This window comes from Strongylocentrotus purpuratus, unplaced genomic scaffold (genome assembly GCF_000002235.5).
Source record: "Strongylocentrotus purpuratus isolate Spur 01 unplaced genomic scaffold, Spur_5.0 spur5_scaffold_11, whole genome shotgun sequence".
Classification (NCBI taxonomy): domain Eukaryota; kingdom Metazoa; phylum Echinodermata; class Echinoidea; order Camarodonta; family Strongylocentrotidae; genus Strongylocentrotus; species Strongylocentrotus purpuratus.
In genome coordinates, this window is record NW_022145596.1 from 18,391,068 (window position 1) to 18,408,217 (window position 17,150).

The 17,150-nt window shown below is 38.1% G+C and overlaps 1 protein-coding gene and 1 long non-coding RNA gene across 4 annotated transcripts in view; one reads left to right on the forward strand and one right to left on the reverse strand.

The window, feature by feature from the left end:
* LOC592985 (alkylated DNA repair protein alkB homolog 8) overlaps positions 1-17,150 on the reverse strand; it is a 52,370-nt gene that overhangs the window by 26,644 nt on the left and 8,576 nt on the right. The window contains exon 11 of one of the 3 annotated variants that reach the window (XM_030980852.1): positions 3,300-3,689. The exons of 1 other annotated variant lie outside the window; for it this stretch is intronic. In XM_030980852.1, the coding sequence (XP_030836712.1) occupies positions 3,630-3,689 (60 nt within the window). In that variant the 3' untranslated portion in view covers positions 3,300-3,629. Of the gene's footprint in view, positions 1-3,299; positions 3,690-17,150 lie in introns of those variants that run through there. One more of the 3 variants, XM_030980851.1, reaches the window with a different exon arrangement.
* On the forward strand, positions 5,710-12,861 carry LOC105440232. Its single transcript, XR_004063394.1, has 3 exons — positions 5,710-5,919; positions 11,804-11,926; positions 12,742-12,861. It is a non-coding gene; the product is annotated as an uncharacterized LOC105440232 (long non-coding RNA).

A 17,150-nucleotide genomic window follows, 5' to 3' on the forward strand; every position in this document is an offset into this window, starting at 1 on the left:
ATACATTAGAACATAAATAAAGAAATATGGACTTATGTTAAACAGAACTGTCAAGGGCACCAAGATAAGCAAATTAGCTTGATGCCCTGTGAGCCCTGACATTTACGTGGATGTACAAGCAAAATACATAAATTAGGGGTAAATAGTAAATGATGGGTTGTTTTCGTTTTTACACATAGAAAGATATACTCCATCAAAGCTTGGGCTGCTATATTCATTGTAGATGAATGTAGGAATTATGCGAGTAACGCATTCGCGCTCTTTCCCCCAGATAATGATAATATTGGCTGAACCTAATTGCAAAAGTCAGATCTTTAACATTTCCTTTGGGTGATTACAAGGGCGAGCCTTTTATTTGATAAAAGGCATAGTTAACTGTCTGTTGAATCCGGGCAACTATCTTCGAGCACCCCTGAGATAAAAAAAAATAATAAAAAAATTATATAAAAAACTATTTCTTTTTTTTCTTTTTTAGGAGTAATCCTAACAAATAAAGCTCTGCTTTTTGGTGGATTTATCAGTTTCTTTCAATATTCGACTTGAATTGGGATATGTGTCTTGTGTCATAAATGCTTTGATTACTTATTGACATTAATTAATATTGCATAATCACAAATAAGTTTCATTTTCTATGTAATATTGCAATGTCATTTGGTATTAATTTTATGTAAGCATTTAAAAAAAAATTTGATTGAGTTATTGAAGGGTAACTGTCCGAAAGGGATCGCCCTACTGAATAGTAATATCATTGAGATGTGGTTTTTGTTTAGGAAATCTATCTTGTCGTCCTAAACGCGACAATTACCTCTAAGGCAAAAAAAAAAATCATTTGGTTGTCCTCGACCTCCCGCTCGTCATTTTCGGGCCGCTCGTATTTTTAAAATATTTTTTTTAATATATATTCTTTTTAATTCATTTTTTTTTTATTCAATTTTTTTTGGGGTGAGCAATATTAAATGCCAGACATACCATTTTATGCATTTGCAAGGATCAAAATGCGTCCTGTTGCCAGGTTGGTTTTTTCAGTTCGCACTTAGGTATTTATTGAACTTGCCATTTTTATTTTTCTATGTCAAAATGTCGTTCATTCAAATCAGGTTCTGAGCATTCTTAAACTCATTTTAAAGCCCATCTGTACTAGTTTACAGGAGGGATTAGACCACCCTGCAAGGTCACTGGACAGGTGGTTATCTCATCAAATCTGCTCTCAGTTAATATAAGATAAAGAGGATAATGGGGGACCAATGGTCACCGATTAGGCATTATTTGCTACATAGAGGGCGCAAGATGCTATAAGTAGTATAATGGCGAATTAAAAGGTGCTGTATTTCAAAGCCCAAAATACTTTCTGTGTTGGTCTTGATATTCATTGTACATTAAACTAGTCTTTTACCATATTAAAGTGTTTTATAGACTTTGTTTGTTTAAATGCTTGACAATCCCAATGATTTTTTTTTTAAGGAAAAAAGATTATTAAAAAAAAAAAAAAATCAAAAAAAGACACCAAAAAAATTAGGTTAAAAAATAAATAATAAAAAATAAATAAATAAAAAAATCCGCCTGCCCGCCCCTACTCCAGAATAGCAATCGAGGACAACCCAACAAATTATTTTTTTATGGCCTAATTTGTTATCTCCTGAAGGATTGTAATAGTATATAGCTGTAATTTGTTCTATAGTGTGTAATTGTTGAAATATATGAGAGTTTTCTCCCCTATCTCTCCTCTCACTATCTCTCCTCACTTCTCCCTTCTCACTATCTGTCTATATTTTGCGCGTGTGTCACTTCTTTTTCTCATTCGCGATCAAGCCCTTTCTCCGTTTTTTCCCCAAACTCAGGTCTGGATTCAAAGCCTAATAGTTATTCATGAAAGAAGAAAAAAAAAACACTTCGTGAATCTGTTTCGATCGCATACTCAAGGATGTAAACCGTGCATTTACACCCCGGTCACACGACAAAGACCGACGCCATACCGACAAGAGACAGAGCCAAAAATTACATTGACCCTTATGGCTAAGAGATCGATAGTTACAGGGCCGGTGCGGAATAATTGTGATGGTGTGACTGAGGGTGTAACACGGCGCCGCGAACGATTCTACTGTGAAAGCATTCACTTTGTCCTCCGGCAGATCGGCATGGCGCCAATGGATCATGTTACTGAGCGATGAATAGCATCTCTGTATACACACAACATGTACTGTACTCAAAGATGGCATTATGTGGGGGAACTTGACATAATAATGCTTCTGTTTACGTTATGTGATGTCGCTGATGAGATTCTTATCATGAGTTATTTCACGATAACTGAAAAAAATGGATAATACACAGTGGCGCATCCAGAAATGTGTTGCAAGAAGCAAGATATAGAGAGAAAGAAGAGAGAGGGAGAAGAGAGAGAGAGAGAGAGAGGGAGAGAGAGAGAGAGAGAGAGAGAGAGAGAGAGAGAGAGAGAGAGAGAGAGGGGGTGGGGTGAGGGTGCCAAATGGAGAAAATGTGCCGGATTTCTTGTCTTTGGTTTGGTTTAAAGGGCCTTCAAACGGGAGGGTGTATTGGCAATACTATAACCTTTACGTTTTTTTTTAACGTTTCTGTAAACCTGCATATAAGTAGGCCTATATGAATAAATCAGGCTTTTTTTGGTTTTTTGCTGGTTTATGTTTTAAATATATCCTAGGCCGTATTGAGTATAATAATTTACGTAGCGTAATGTGAATTCTTCTTCTTCTTTTTTCTTTCTCACTTTGTTAGCGCATTTTCCTTTTAATATTCATTTTTGGCTGCACGAACCTTCCCAACATAAAAAAAGTTGCTACGCTGAATTACATTACCCTTGTAATGATAATGATGATTAATTTCTTTTGATTTCTGTAATTCTCTATTCATGGACTTTTCCCAAAGTTACAGACCATTAAACATGTACAACATAATCATGATAATAAACAAATTATTACTACCTCACCAACGTATAATACTTAATACTACTTAATACTAACATACAATATTCATGAAGAAGGATTGCGGCATAAAGTAACCTTGAAGGCGTGGTGATCCTTTATAAAAACTTGATAATTCCTTTACACAAAAATGATGTTGGGGATAATAAAGTGCAAATATATAAATGTCACGGGATGGGTAGGATATTCGACCCCACGACATTTTGATTGCAAATTCGATCGACTTTAACAAGATTCCTATTTTCTCTTCCACCGTTAATATTTTATTTAATAAGTATAGGTATAATTAACGAATAGTGAATGAATATTATGCTTTTGTGAAACGTGGTGATTATGAATGCTTACCTTGAAAGCAAATGAGTTAGGCTATACCTCGACTGTCTGGACACCACTTGTTACTCGTTCCCTGGTAAAGCAGTAGAGATATACTAAGATCGCTTTGTAGCTGAAATAATCAACGGAAATCAATCCTCGGAAGCAGCCGATGTGCATGCATGCATGAAGACAAAAATCGTAAGAGGCTGCACATATTATGCTTCAAAATTGAACTTCAACCCGACGAAATCTTTCGGAATATTGTCGTGAACTATACGTATACTGTGTGATCACCGTCTAAATATAGTGCGCAGTAGCATAACAGTGCAGGGTCCACTGTGCCCATGATCAGGTTCGAAGTCAATATTGGAGGCCATTAATGGGTTGGCAGCAATGCACCGAATCCTTGACCCTGGATGGCTTGAGGGAGAGAGAGAGAGAGAGAGAGAGAGAGAGAGAGAGATAGAGAGAGGGGTAGGGGGTGGGTGCAACACACGCGTTTAAAAACAAGCTATCGATGGCATTTTGTATACTAACTTTCGAATTTAAAAGAAGCAGATATCTAACCTCCCCCCCCCAAAAAAAAAATAAATAAATAAAAAATAAAATAAATAAAAAAATATATATATATATATTCAAACAAATAAGCATCCTGATCAACATGACTACAATTATTTCAATATATTGATATCACATTTCGTTGGTATCGGTTTTGTGGCGGGGGGGGGGGGGGGGGGGGGGGGGGGGGGGTGTTGCAACACATCCTACCCGATGGTGATACACAGTTTCAAAATCACCTCCCTGGCCCTAAATTTATGAGGTTTCAGTTCAAGAGCATTATAATTGCATAGAATGATTTTTTTTACTAGCGATTGAAATGGTTGAGAACCTTTTGGGGCGGGGGCGTTTCCCCATTTCCCCTTCAGACGCACAAGGTTATCTGTGAGATATAAAGTTGTTCTATTTTGTAACTTTGTTCCACGATCAGATCTTTTTTAATTGAATTAATAGAACGTTTAGGATTTCATTACCATTTCAAAAAAAGGGGTTCTATATAGAGCCATAAAATATGCAGCTTCACACAATTCTATCAATTTTGGTAATGGAGAAAATTAATAAGGAACACGACACAAAAATGAGATCGTAACACATATTAAAATTAATAATGCACACCCGTATCCTACGCGTTTACGTGCTCGGATCGCTCGGTCTAATCATAGGTCCATGGTCTAATGAACTCAATTGTGTTCATATTATTTTAAGGTAAAGTTGAGTTCTGGACATACAAGTGTATCGTGGGAAGAAAAAAATTCTAGAAGCTTTTAGGGAATGATTACGTAGAGATATAATGAAAAGAGTGTATATTGTGAAGTTGTGGAATCGTCAAAATGGTGACAGATTTAACCTTCCTGCCATTCACAAACACAATTAGCAATGGAAAAGCACTGCTCATGACAACTATGGGACTATACACATTCATGTGGCATTACAATTGTCGCAAAGTTCATGAGGGCATTACAAAAGTACACTGTAGTCTTATCATGTGACTTTACTACGGTGATAGCAGACCACAAGGGTGAAGGTACTGAACAAAGAGAATGAAAAAGCTCGCAAGTCATTTCCCACCTTTATCCGAAACACGACTTCTTCTTTAACTGCCCTGAAATGGAGGTAATTTGGTTCCCTCCGTATCCATGCATGACACGGATGCATTTTTAATGTTTTTTTCATATTTGACGAAGGTCGAAACAATTAGTACCTATTCGACGTTTGACGTTTAGATATATATATATCTGACGCATTTCGAGAGTATCTGATCAGATCTTGTATCATTTGGGATCGAAGGCTTTTCGACAAATTTTGTTTCTCTAAAATGGGTGTCATTTCGATAAGTGTGACGTCGTGTGATCCAAGAATGTTGGTCTTTCTTATCATGTTGCTTGTTTCTTCAACCATTCAACGCACAGGTAATTACTATGTTCACACGTAAATGCACTATTTATCGTTTTGAAATGTTGATTTAGGGTGTAGTAATTCGAGTAAAAAAGAAATCGGAAGTAAAATAAAAATGCATCGTAGGGTAAATTTTGATTAAATATAATGATTTAATCAGTCTTATTTTCGATAAGAATAACTGAAAAATCGTAAAATATAGGCCTACCAATAAAACTTGATGACGAATTTAACGAGATTTTTACCATCCATATGATCTTGCTGCCCACAACTTTTTAAACAGATTTTGCAACTTTAATCTTATCATTAATATTATCATGATTAGTAGAAGTAGTAGTAGGAGTAGTATTATTATCATCATTACCATCATTATCTTTATTATTATCATCATCATCATCATGTTTTTTAATCCCTAAATTTCTTCCTAAAGATGCAGTATGTCCCAATGGATGGGAGAGCATTGGTCACGGGTGCTATAAGTACTTGGTCGATGAATGGATCATAACATATTCCGAAGCGGTTTCACGATGTAACTCGATCGGTGGGACACTCTTCGTTCCCAATAGTAACGATGAGCTTCATGCTGTCACCAGTACATACCAAGGCTATGAGGGAAGCTTCTGGGTCGGATGTACGTATAAACCTATGGAGGGTACCTACCCATGTGAAGACGGGACTAAGTTAGATATCAATAGTAGTAAGTATAGCGCCAACGTGTTATGTTCATTTGAAGACTAAATAAATCAAACCAAATAGCAGCTGTCGTATATCTGATTAACAGCTTAAAACGATGAGACGCCAACAAAATGTTGGTTTATTCAAAAGCCTAGAATGTCAGAAAAATAGTTGGGGCGAATTTCTTTTAGGTCATTATTCTTTCACAGGAAAAAAATCTGAAATTTTGACAGGCCAGCCCGACTCTTTACAAAATGCAGAAATTAATCATTATGTGAGTAATGATGTATCCGTCTAACTTAAGGGCAATATCATATCCAATTTTTGAAAATGTTTTGTAGAATCACAGTCGTCTCTAACTAAATATTATGTGCATAAATCTAAAATATAATTGTACAAGCGACAGTCGCACACATAATTACCGTCATATGTGGTTATATATACCCAACACTTTTTCATGGACCTACGATTTGTTTAATACAGGGGTAACACCTCCATCGAAAGGAGTTCTGGATATGTTTTTATTTCTATTTCAACTGCGGGGTATGCATGGTTATCACTATTTGGAGTGGGTTAAGGAAAGCTCGGTGCAAAAATGTCTGAAGCTAATGAAGCGATCCACGGCGAGACGGCCCGGTGGCCAAAACCGCCCCGCCTAGTACCGACTCAGAAAATGTTAAAGTATAGCTTTAGTTCTTGAAGTGTAGAAAACGAAGATAAATCAAAGTCACTGAAACAAATTCTTGATTGGAGTTGAAGATTTATTAAAATAAACGAAGAATTAATAAATCACGAAGTTCATGTTTTGGGGCTGGGCAACCCAATCGAAACAGATTAGCAACTCATGTCGATCGTAACGGAAGAGAGGTCCCGCTCCAGAGACGCAACTCGGTTTTTATCCCCCCGAACTGACACGCCTCGTCCTTCCAAAAATTGAGGCGTGTCACACAGACGCTTTGCGTAATATCAATCCACTTATAATTAGTTTCCGTATTAAAAGGTCCTATATTTCTTGGCGAATTTACCCCCTCGGATATAAGGCGCTCCGGATGATCCGCATCTCTATTCCTCACATACTTCTTTCACGCACCCACCTGTGTCTCTTACATTCTAATCTCTCAAACAAGAGATGCAAATCACCCGGAGACCCAACAACCCTGGAATATAACAAGGGATAAATGTTGCTATGTCCGTCCACACTAGCGAGCCCACATGCTTCTGGCTATTACACACCTGTAATCCTCACTTCCCCTCTCATACTATTTCGATAGTGTGAACAGACCCGGCAACAAGGAAAAACCCTTCCAATTGTAATACAAATCTATTTCCTAAATTTGCCTAATTAAATTTAAGTAAACTGTGGCGACACGCCCAGCGACACCTAATCCAATCGGCCAAGCCGAAAAAGTAGAGCCAAAATTAAGAGCGCAACGTCTCGGAACAGGTGTTAAAAATAGCATACAAGGAATTCACCATGTATGTTTGTAAACATAGTTCTAGCGAAATCTACCAGGAATTTGCCTTGTACATGTACGTCAATGAACCTTTGAGGAAAACGTAAACACGAGAATATCCATATCATTACAAACTCCCCTACTGAAACGATCTGTCCCATAAGATCGCAACAAAAAAAAATAGAAATTCTCGTCATATATACGTTCCCCTCCAAGTTACACACACGTACATGGCTGCCCAGCCCTAAAACATCTACAATAACTTCATATACATCATATAAAGCCAACATGGCTTCCAAATTACAATATATAAACACACATATCAAACTGGTAATCCAACTCACAAAAATACCCACTAGTTCAAACATACTTAGAAATATCACCTCCCATTAATGACACCCTTTGCATATTAAAACAGCATGACAATATTTTGCAAGTAAATGCACAACCTTAACGCAATAGTCAATTAAACAAACCCTCAAACTCCAAAATTTTCCTTTTTTTTCCCTCCTCTCTTCATCCACATAATTAACCAATTATGTGGTCCTGCCTAAAGAGGCAATAACAAAATTAAAATTTTAATCCAAAAACCTATTATAAATTCCTCGAGTGTCCTATTCCTGCATGGTTAACAAAAACGCCCAAATTTCCCTACAGCAGACTATGAAACCTACCACTATCATGTCTCCAACTACTTGTAATTATAGCCTGAAACTGTTTGCGAAGCTTAGGGAAGTGTCACAACCCCGGCGGTCAGAGCCGGATACCCCAGACCTCCTCCAACCGGTTGTTGGGACTTCTCCTGCCACTTGTAAACATCCATATGTAATCAGAAATTACTTAAAAATTGAAATATACTAGTGATAATACATGCACATTCTCCGAACACTGGAATAGACAACGATACGTGTAACCGGAAAAAATATAAAAATTTGTAATATGCAGACCTATGGAATATACAACCAATCTCAACACGTAATTAGGCAAAAATCACCATAACCATAAATGACCCCAAATAAAATCAGGACGGGTGCCCAGCCCTAAAACAGTAAAAGTTTGATAATTAAAATTATTAACTCCCCAATTTGATGTAAACGACTAATTACCGTGATAATTAACCGTCAATATTACGGTCCCTTCAATAAAAATACGAAATATCCGACTGTTCATAGAATATCTCAAAATTTGTAGATAATCAGCGCAAAACTGATTTTGGTAAATTAAAAGGGTTAGAATGTCTACCCTTAGTTTGTCTTTGCGACCTTCTTGGGATGGCACCATCCTGATTCCCTGGAACATTAACATTATCATCTCCAGCTCGCCCTGCTACATCCTCCCCTACTGGATCTATACCTACTTTATCAAAATTAGGAACCAACATATACTCTCCCCTACTGGATCTATACCTACTTTATCAAAATTAGGAACCAACATATACAACATATATACTAAAAGGCCCTAGATCTTATTAATTCATAGGTCTTATTTCTACCTTGATGTCCCCATTCATCATGACATCCTACCAACACATTCTTACGTAAACATTGAGGAAGTAAAACTTGGAATATCTCCCCAAATACAGGGTCTAGCACTCTTCTTACTAACAAACCATCTTTCAATGAAAGGCGAGACCAATGAGTCAACCATGATTTAACATTATCAGGTTCTGAAGGATGTTTGAAGTATTCATCACCGGGTGCCCAATTTTGGGACCACCGCTCCCATACAAACTTCAGTTCGGGGTCTTCTTTCTGCATTTGGATTAACTGATCTTTTGTGTAAGATGGAAATATGCCAGAAGAGCTAGGCTCTGCAAACGACTGTTGGTCAGGATTGTCACTATGCACACGTACAGGGGAACTACAAATATTTAATTGTACTTTAACAGATGAGGATTGATATTATTACGATCGTAAAAGGCCTGTTGCAGAGACTGTACAGTCTGTCTCTTACCAAAGTGGTTCTGCAAAATAGTAACTATTTGATTTGTATCTAGTGTTCAGAATAACATCGCAACTCTTTACGTGCCGGCCCCTCCAAATGAGCCTTGATCACACTGACCTTTTGGGTCTCTGAAATTTGTGACTGTTCACAATAAAGGTCCACCTCTTCTAACCAATCTTCTAATAACATACCACCCTGCCCTGAAAATCTATCCAACGTAGCGGTTGTCCTACCAGTAGGTGTAATCCGGATACCCTGTAGAGCTTCGGTAAAACCCGTTACCAAATCTTTAACCAACTCTTCCGCCATAATTATTATCTAATGTAAATATTATTAAATACTTAGTCTAATATGAACATTAAGGCAAGGGGTGCAACCTCGGGTTACCATATATAGTATAAAACCCCTAAATACTGCTTACCTTAATTTTTGGAAGAGATGTATACTACATGTAGGCGAGCCAGAGTGAAACCAGAACCATATTCTTAGTTACCATATGTATATATGAAAAAAACACACCTTCACTACTGTTCTCGTTTACAAGGATTATATAAATTTACCAGTCAATTAATGAATTATGCCGTCAGATAATACACTAAATGTTCTGAATAATGGTATACATCAAAAGATGTATCTAATTGTATATAATGCCATACGCAACAAGGCATAGAATCAATTATCATATATAGATAAAGTGTTCTAAGTTCAAGACATACCAGAGATGTCAATCCGCTGCCTGCATCCGTCACCCTCAGAAATACTCCCTCCTAGATGATGTCTGAACACGCCTTAGATCGCCGTAGATACACAGTCTTGTAGTCCCTCTCGATGGCGATGATGTTGTGTCGCGTCGATGTAGTTGACTGCAAGATTTCACGTCTACGGAGATCACAGGACGAACCGTTAGGCTACGCAGAAAACCCGTAGACCAGCTACGAGACCAGCTGAACGTACCTAGTTTCCCGGCACCGCGGCCTTCTAATTCACCGGAACGATGCAAGCATGCAACACTGAAGGCATGTGCCGCCGACCATGAATGAAGTGACGATATCACCTCCCCGCTGACACAAGCAGCGAGCCCCTTCAAGATGACACCCACGCGGCCCTAAAGTACTACCGTTTTCCCAGCATAAAAGAATCACCAGCTACGCTTCCACCGTCGCTTCGTCGCGCTGTAGCTCTGCGGAAATAAGCTCCTGGGCCCCCTCGTCAGGAAACCACCAGCAGAAGAAAATTTCACTCCTCTCAATACTCTTCGATGCTGAGCGGCCGACAAAAAAAAAAGTTAGTTCGAAGCCCAGGGGTTCTTGGACTCCGTCCTCGTGACAACCCCAACAGATCCACATATAACTAGTTGACGGATGTGAGCTAACAAAAATCTCTGCAGCTCTCCGCTGACGTCGCTAATATATCTTGAAGTTCAATGGTAATGGTTGAAGTGATAAACAAGTGTCTTACCCCATCCGTACTACCAATTGAAGCGATCCACGGCGAGACGGCCCGGTGGCCAAAACCGCCCCGCCTAGTACCGACTCAGAAAATGTTAAAGTATAGCTTTAGTTCTTGAAGTGTAGAAAACGAAGATAAATCAAAGTCACTGAAACAAATTCTTGATTGGAGTTGAAGATTTATTAAAATAAACGAAGAATTAATAAATCACGAAGTTCATGTTTGGGGCTGGGCAACCCAATCGAAACAGATTAGCAACTCATGTCGATCGTAACGGAAGAGAGGTCCCGCTCCAGAGACGCAACTCGGTTTTTATCCCCCCGAACTGACACGCCTCGTCCTTCCAAAAATTGAGGCGTGTCACACAGACGCTTTGCGTAATATCAATCCACTTATAATTAGTTTCCGTATTAAAAGGTCCTATATTTCTTGGCGAATTTACCCCCTCGGATATAAGGCGCTCCGGATGATCCGCATCTCTATTCCTCACATACTTCTTTCACGCACCCACCTGTGTCTCTTACATTCTAATCTCTCAAACAAGAGATGCAAATCACCCGGAGACCCAACAACCCTGGAATATAACAAGGGATAAATGTTGCTATGTCCGTCCACACTAGCGAGCCCACATGCTTCTGGCTATTACACACCTGTAATCCTCACTTCCCCTCTCATACTATTTCGATAGTGTGAACAGACCCGGCAACAAGGAAAAACCCTTCCAATTGTAATACAAATCTATTTCCTAAATTTGCCTAATTAAATTTAAGTAAACTGTGGCGACACGCCCAGCGACACCTAATCCAATCGGCCAAGCCGAAAAAGTAGAGCCAAAATTAAGAGCGCAACGTCTCGGAACAGGTGTTAAAAATAGCATACAAGGAATTCACCATGTATGTTTGTAAACATAGTTCTAGCGAAATCTACCAGGAATTTGCCTTGTACATGTACGTCAATGAACCTTTGAGGAAAACGTAAACACGAGAATATCCATATCATTACACTAAACAAATTCACTTCTCCCTCGTATTTTTTTGTTTATGGCTCGCTTTCTTAAAGGTTGGTGGTGGGCAGACATCGAAATTCCCGCCAGTAGCACCTACAACTGCGTCACCTTATCTCACTACTTCTCCAGTTTGTTCCACGTTCTTTGTGATCAATCTTATAGAAATCTTTGCGAAGGTAATGTCATGTTTCATTACGGTAGTATGTTTCTCTAAATATTTATTATAGGCGTCATTAGAGGGACATTTGGAGTGAAAAAGTGAGTCATTAAGTAGACATTGTCATTGGGAGGACAATATGGTGTCCTCTTAACGTTCTTTACGTTTTTTTCTCATAAAAGGCCCAATTTGTTTTATATATGTAATTTCACTAAAGGCGTTTTTGGAAGGACATTTGGAGTGAAAAAGTGAGTCATTAAGTAGACATTAGGGTTAGGGTTAGGTTTAAGGTTAGGTTTTAAGGTTAGGTTTTAGGGTTAGGGTTAGGATTTTTATGATAGAATTGAATAGAATAGAATTTATTGACTCATTCGACCCCCTTCTGGGGTATGAGAGTACAACACATGTACATGTCATGATAATGATACATAATAAAGAATACAAACATAGCTTAATAATACAAAGAATACAGAATACAACAAAAACAACAATATAAAAGTATAACGATATGATGTCCACTTAATGTACCATGTAGGTTATATATGTATGTATGTATGCAATTTTCAACTAAATTATTCATACCCTTACCAAGTTTTGTAATTTTTTAAGTATGTGACAATTTCATTTGACCTGATTTATCTTTCTTGAGAAATAAAGCTTACATCTAAAAGTATTCAAATAAAGGCCCTTATTTAACTATTCTTGATAACGAAAAACTTTTTTTGAAACATCAAATTTACAAGCGTTATGAATAATTTAGTTGTTAACGGTAGTTATAAATGTATTTATATCTGTTATGGTCGTTTATCTCTTTATCTTCACTTCACAATATAGTTAAACCGACAACCACCATCCAATCTCCAGGCTTCTTCTCCCTTGCTAAGGACAACAAAGGACGCCCTCTGATTGGCCACTGTCTAACTGATCACGTGATAAAGACAGTGCTAGCGAAAACCAAGCTCCGTTGCGCCGCAGAATGCATTCATGAAGTTGGTTGCAAGTCCATCAATTACAAAGACGGAGTATGCGAGCTGAATGAAGAAACAAGAGCGAGCGTTCTTTCTAGTTACTTCTCCCAATATGATGGATGCAGTTACTATGAGCTTATCTAAATAAGTATATATAGAGCACTCTTTCGTTTAATGTTTTTTTTTGCTTTTATGAGACTAGTTTAAGAATAAAAACGCTTATACTATAGAAATTTACCTAAGCAATTTAGGCCTACTTACATTTCTTGTGATGCTATTTTGAAAGTTGTATTTAAAACATAAAAAATTGTACGTACTTATTCAACAATTCACCCATTCGGCCATCCTATTACCATATGCAAATTGTACTTGTTAATATCGCTGCCTCGTAATGTATCCGTTTCGGTCAATATTTATTCTTTAAGAATATCACGTGACCGACTTTAAATGATATTAAAGGATTTAACTTTGTGTATCCTCGTTTATATTCGCGTTTTAATAATGAGCCCATGGTACTTTAAAGAAAACGTCGAACGAGGATTTTTGTTTTCGTCTAAATTTGATAAATTGTTCAAATTGATTTGTTTTCTCCTCTTAATTTTGCAGTATCTTTTAAAAAAATTCTTGGTTGATCTTGATGTGTATACATCATGTCAATTCAAACGCATGAATTGATGCAAAAGACAGAATAATTAACCAGACAGTAATTCCTTATGAAATTTGTATAGATTCAGTACCAAAAAACCACAAGGTGAACTTGATAATCATACTTATTTCTTTGACCTATTAAGTAGAACTCTTCTTTACTTTTAACAATTTTTCGTGTGTGATATACAATCCATTTATTATTATGGTCTGATATTGATATTGCTCTGGATTTGTTGATGTTGTTGTACTAGTAAAATTGTAGTCAGTGTTCAGTAATGCTCAGAGTGCTGTGAGCGTGTTTGAAAATATCCTTGGACTAAATCATCAATAATTTTGATAGGTCTTTTAATCAATCGTACTGGTTTATAAGTTCGAGCTATACCAACTTAACGTTTTCCTGGTTATGCTGTGTTTGTTAACTCATATATTTTGTGTGCGGTGTATTTTTAAATGACTTGTTTGCATCACTTGCAAGGCTTAATAAACCAATTTAGGCTATGTATACATGAACTAATGCGGACTTTAAATGTGAGGATATAAGTGTCACTTTGTTATTGAGAGGATGTATACACATGACGATATATATATATATATATATATATATATATATGCAGGCGCGTACGCAGGATTTTTTCAAGGGGGGGGGGGGTTTTAACATTTATAAATTGGGCCGAAAATTTCGCAACGACTCAGCCAGCCGCTGAATAAGCGGGGGGGGGGGGGGGGGGGGGGGGGGGGGGGGGGGGGGTAAGAGGACAAATTTTTTTTTTTTTTTTGTCTCGAAATTTGAAAATTTGACATTTTGCTCCGTTGGGGGGGGGGGGGGGTAAGGTCAGCTTTTTTAGGTCAACCATGGCAATTTTTTTTTTTTTTTTTTTTTTTTTTTTAATAAAAAAAAAAAAATCCAAAGGGGGGGGGGGGGGGGGGTTTAGAGAAATTTAGGGGGGGTTTACACACAAAAAATTACCAAAGGGGGGGGGGGGGTTTAACCCCCAAACACCCCCCCTGTGTACGCGCCTGAGCCCACCCACACAGAAACAGCCGCCAGAAACAATTAAATGTTCATACATCTATATCTTATGACACATGTACAGTTAAAGAGAAGGTTGAGTTCTGGGAAGAGGTGAATAACAATTGTGGAGGAATGTCAGATAAAAAATGTTCCCTGAAAAGCATGGCTCTTCAAATGCCTTAATATTCTAAATATGGCATGTAACATCATAAAAATCGGGACAGATTTTCACGCCACATGTTCATGTAGTCCCATACACATCTTTATGTGTACAGTGCTTGTAACTTTTCCAAGACTGGGCCAAATTTCTTATCATTTTGATGATTCCAGAACCTTGCAGTACACAACAACACTTATATGCTAGATGATCAACCTTTTTTGATCGATTCCACAACGTTTCTTTCACAATGCAATCACATGACCAGAACTCAACTTTATCTTTTAACAACTAAGTTATTCACACCCCTTGTAAGTCTAATATTGCCAAATTAACAACCCTTGCCAGTAATTGGAAACATTTTGCCCTGGTATTCTATTAGGCGTGTTCTCATCAGCTCGAGATTGCAAATTATCCAGCTAATTCGCATCTTCATCAGCCCGCAGTTGCAATTAGCGTGATATTTTGTCGAGATAATCATCCCAAGATATCTTGGGCTAGTTTACAAAATATCCCAATATTTGACCAGTGCATCTTCACCAGCCCAAAGACTCGCACTATGCGGGAAAACTGAGCAAAATATCTGGATCGCAAATTATCCAGCTAATTCGCATCTTCATCAGCCCGCAGTTGTAATTAGCGTGATATTTTGTTGAGATAATCATCCCTAGATATCTTGGGCTAGTTTACAAAATATCCCAATATTTGACCAGTGCATCTTCACCAGCCCAAAGACTCGCACTATGCGGGAAAACTGAGCAAAATATCTGGATCGCAAATTATCCAGCTAATTCGCGTCATCATCAGCCCGCAGTTGCAATTAGCGTGATATTTTGTCAAGATAATCATCCCAAGATATCTTGGGCTAGTTTGCAAAATATCCCACTATTTGTCCAGTGCGTCTTCACCAGCCCAAAGACTCGCACTATGCGGGAACACTGAGCAAAATATCTCGAGCTAATTTCTTGAGTTCGAGTTTCTAGTTTCGAGGTCGAGTCTCAGATATAGCCGGCTATTTGGCACTTGATCTCGAGCCGATGAAGACATACCTATTGATATTGTTTACTGCATCGCATCTCGATATGGCAGTAAAGTGAAGGTCATTACTGACATCACTAGCAACAAATCGATGGCAAATTGTATCAAACCAATCATTAGGTATTCGCCTTCTCCCTGAACAGACAAACATTCATTTCAAACTAACTCACAATACAATTATTACTAATTACTCAAATTACAGTTTGGCAATTAGAAAATTGAAAAAAGCAACGGATCATGACTTCAATAACACAAAAAGTCATCCCATTTACATCAATAATAGAAACTTCAATAGTCTATGTCAAAGGGGTATGAATTATTCAGCGTAAGTTGAAGCAGGAAAATTACCTGCATATATTAATGTATATATATGTATGTGCCATCTTACAGAGACAATGTTACTAATTTTTGGCGAATTACCAAAAATTGTTTTGATAAAGTACGTATTTTCTATACTTTATGAAGGAACCTATTCTTTTCTTTTGCAGAGGAATGTAGGTTCAATCATAATTGCTTTTAGAAATACAAACATGTAACCCATTTCATTGTATCCTGGGAAATTTAATTAATTTACAAAAATTGTTACATAATTTGGCATCCTTTGTTTAACATGTGCATGTAGCATTTTTTCTAAAACAAGCTAGAGGTTGTGCTACAGGATGCCTGAGCCAGCTACAGTAAATATGAAGTTTCAGCTCAACTACAAATAACTCGCAATATTTTTTTTTTGGAGGGAGGGGGGGGGGGGTATATTTTGGTAATTTCTGAGAAGACTAGCTTTTCAAAGATATCCGATACAAAGTAAGAAACAGTAATAGAGACGTTGCAAATAATTATTTTTTTTCACATTTGTTTTGTTTGAAGTTTATTGTTGGTTTAAGTCAGAAGGTCAAATAACAAATAATATTTCTCTCTTCTCTACTCTTTGCCCCCCCCCCCCCCCTCTCTCTCTCTCTCTCTCCCTCTCTCTCTTCCCCCTCCCTTCTCATTCCTCTCTCTCTCTCCCGCTCTTTCTCTCTCTCTCTCTCCCCCTCCCTATCCTCCCCCCCCCCCTCTCTCTCTCTCTCTCTCTCTCTCTTCCCCCTCCCTTCTCATTCCTCTCTCTCTCTCCCGCTCTTTCTCTCTCTCTCTCTCCCCTCCCTATATCCCCCCCCCCCCTCTCTCTCTCTCTCTCTCTCTCTTCCCCCTCCCTTCTCATTCCTCTCTCTCTCTCCCGCTCTTTCTCTCTCTCTCTCTCCCCCTCCCTATCCTCCCCCCCTCTCTCTCTCTCTCTCTCTCTCTCTCTCTCCCTCCCCACCCTCTCCTCCCCTCACCCCTCTCTCTCCCTCCTCTCCTCCTCCCACCCTTACCCTTTTACTCTATGGTGGAGAAAACTTACCCCACTTACAAGTGAATATTTTACTTTATATCAACAAAGAAA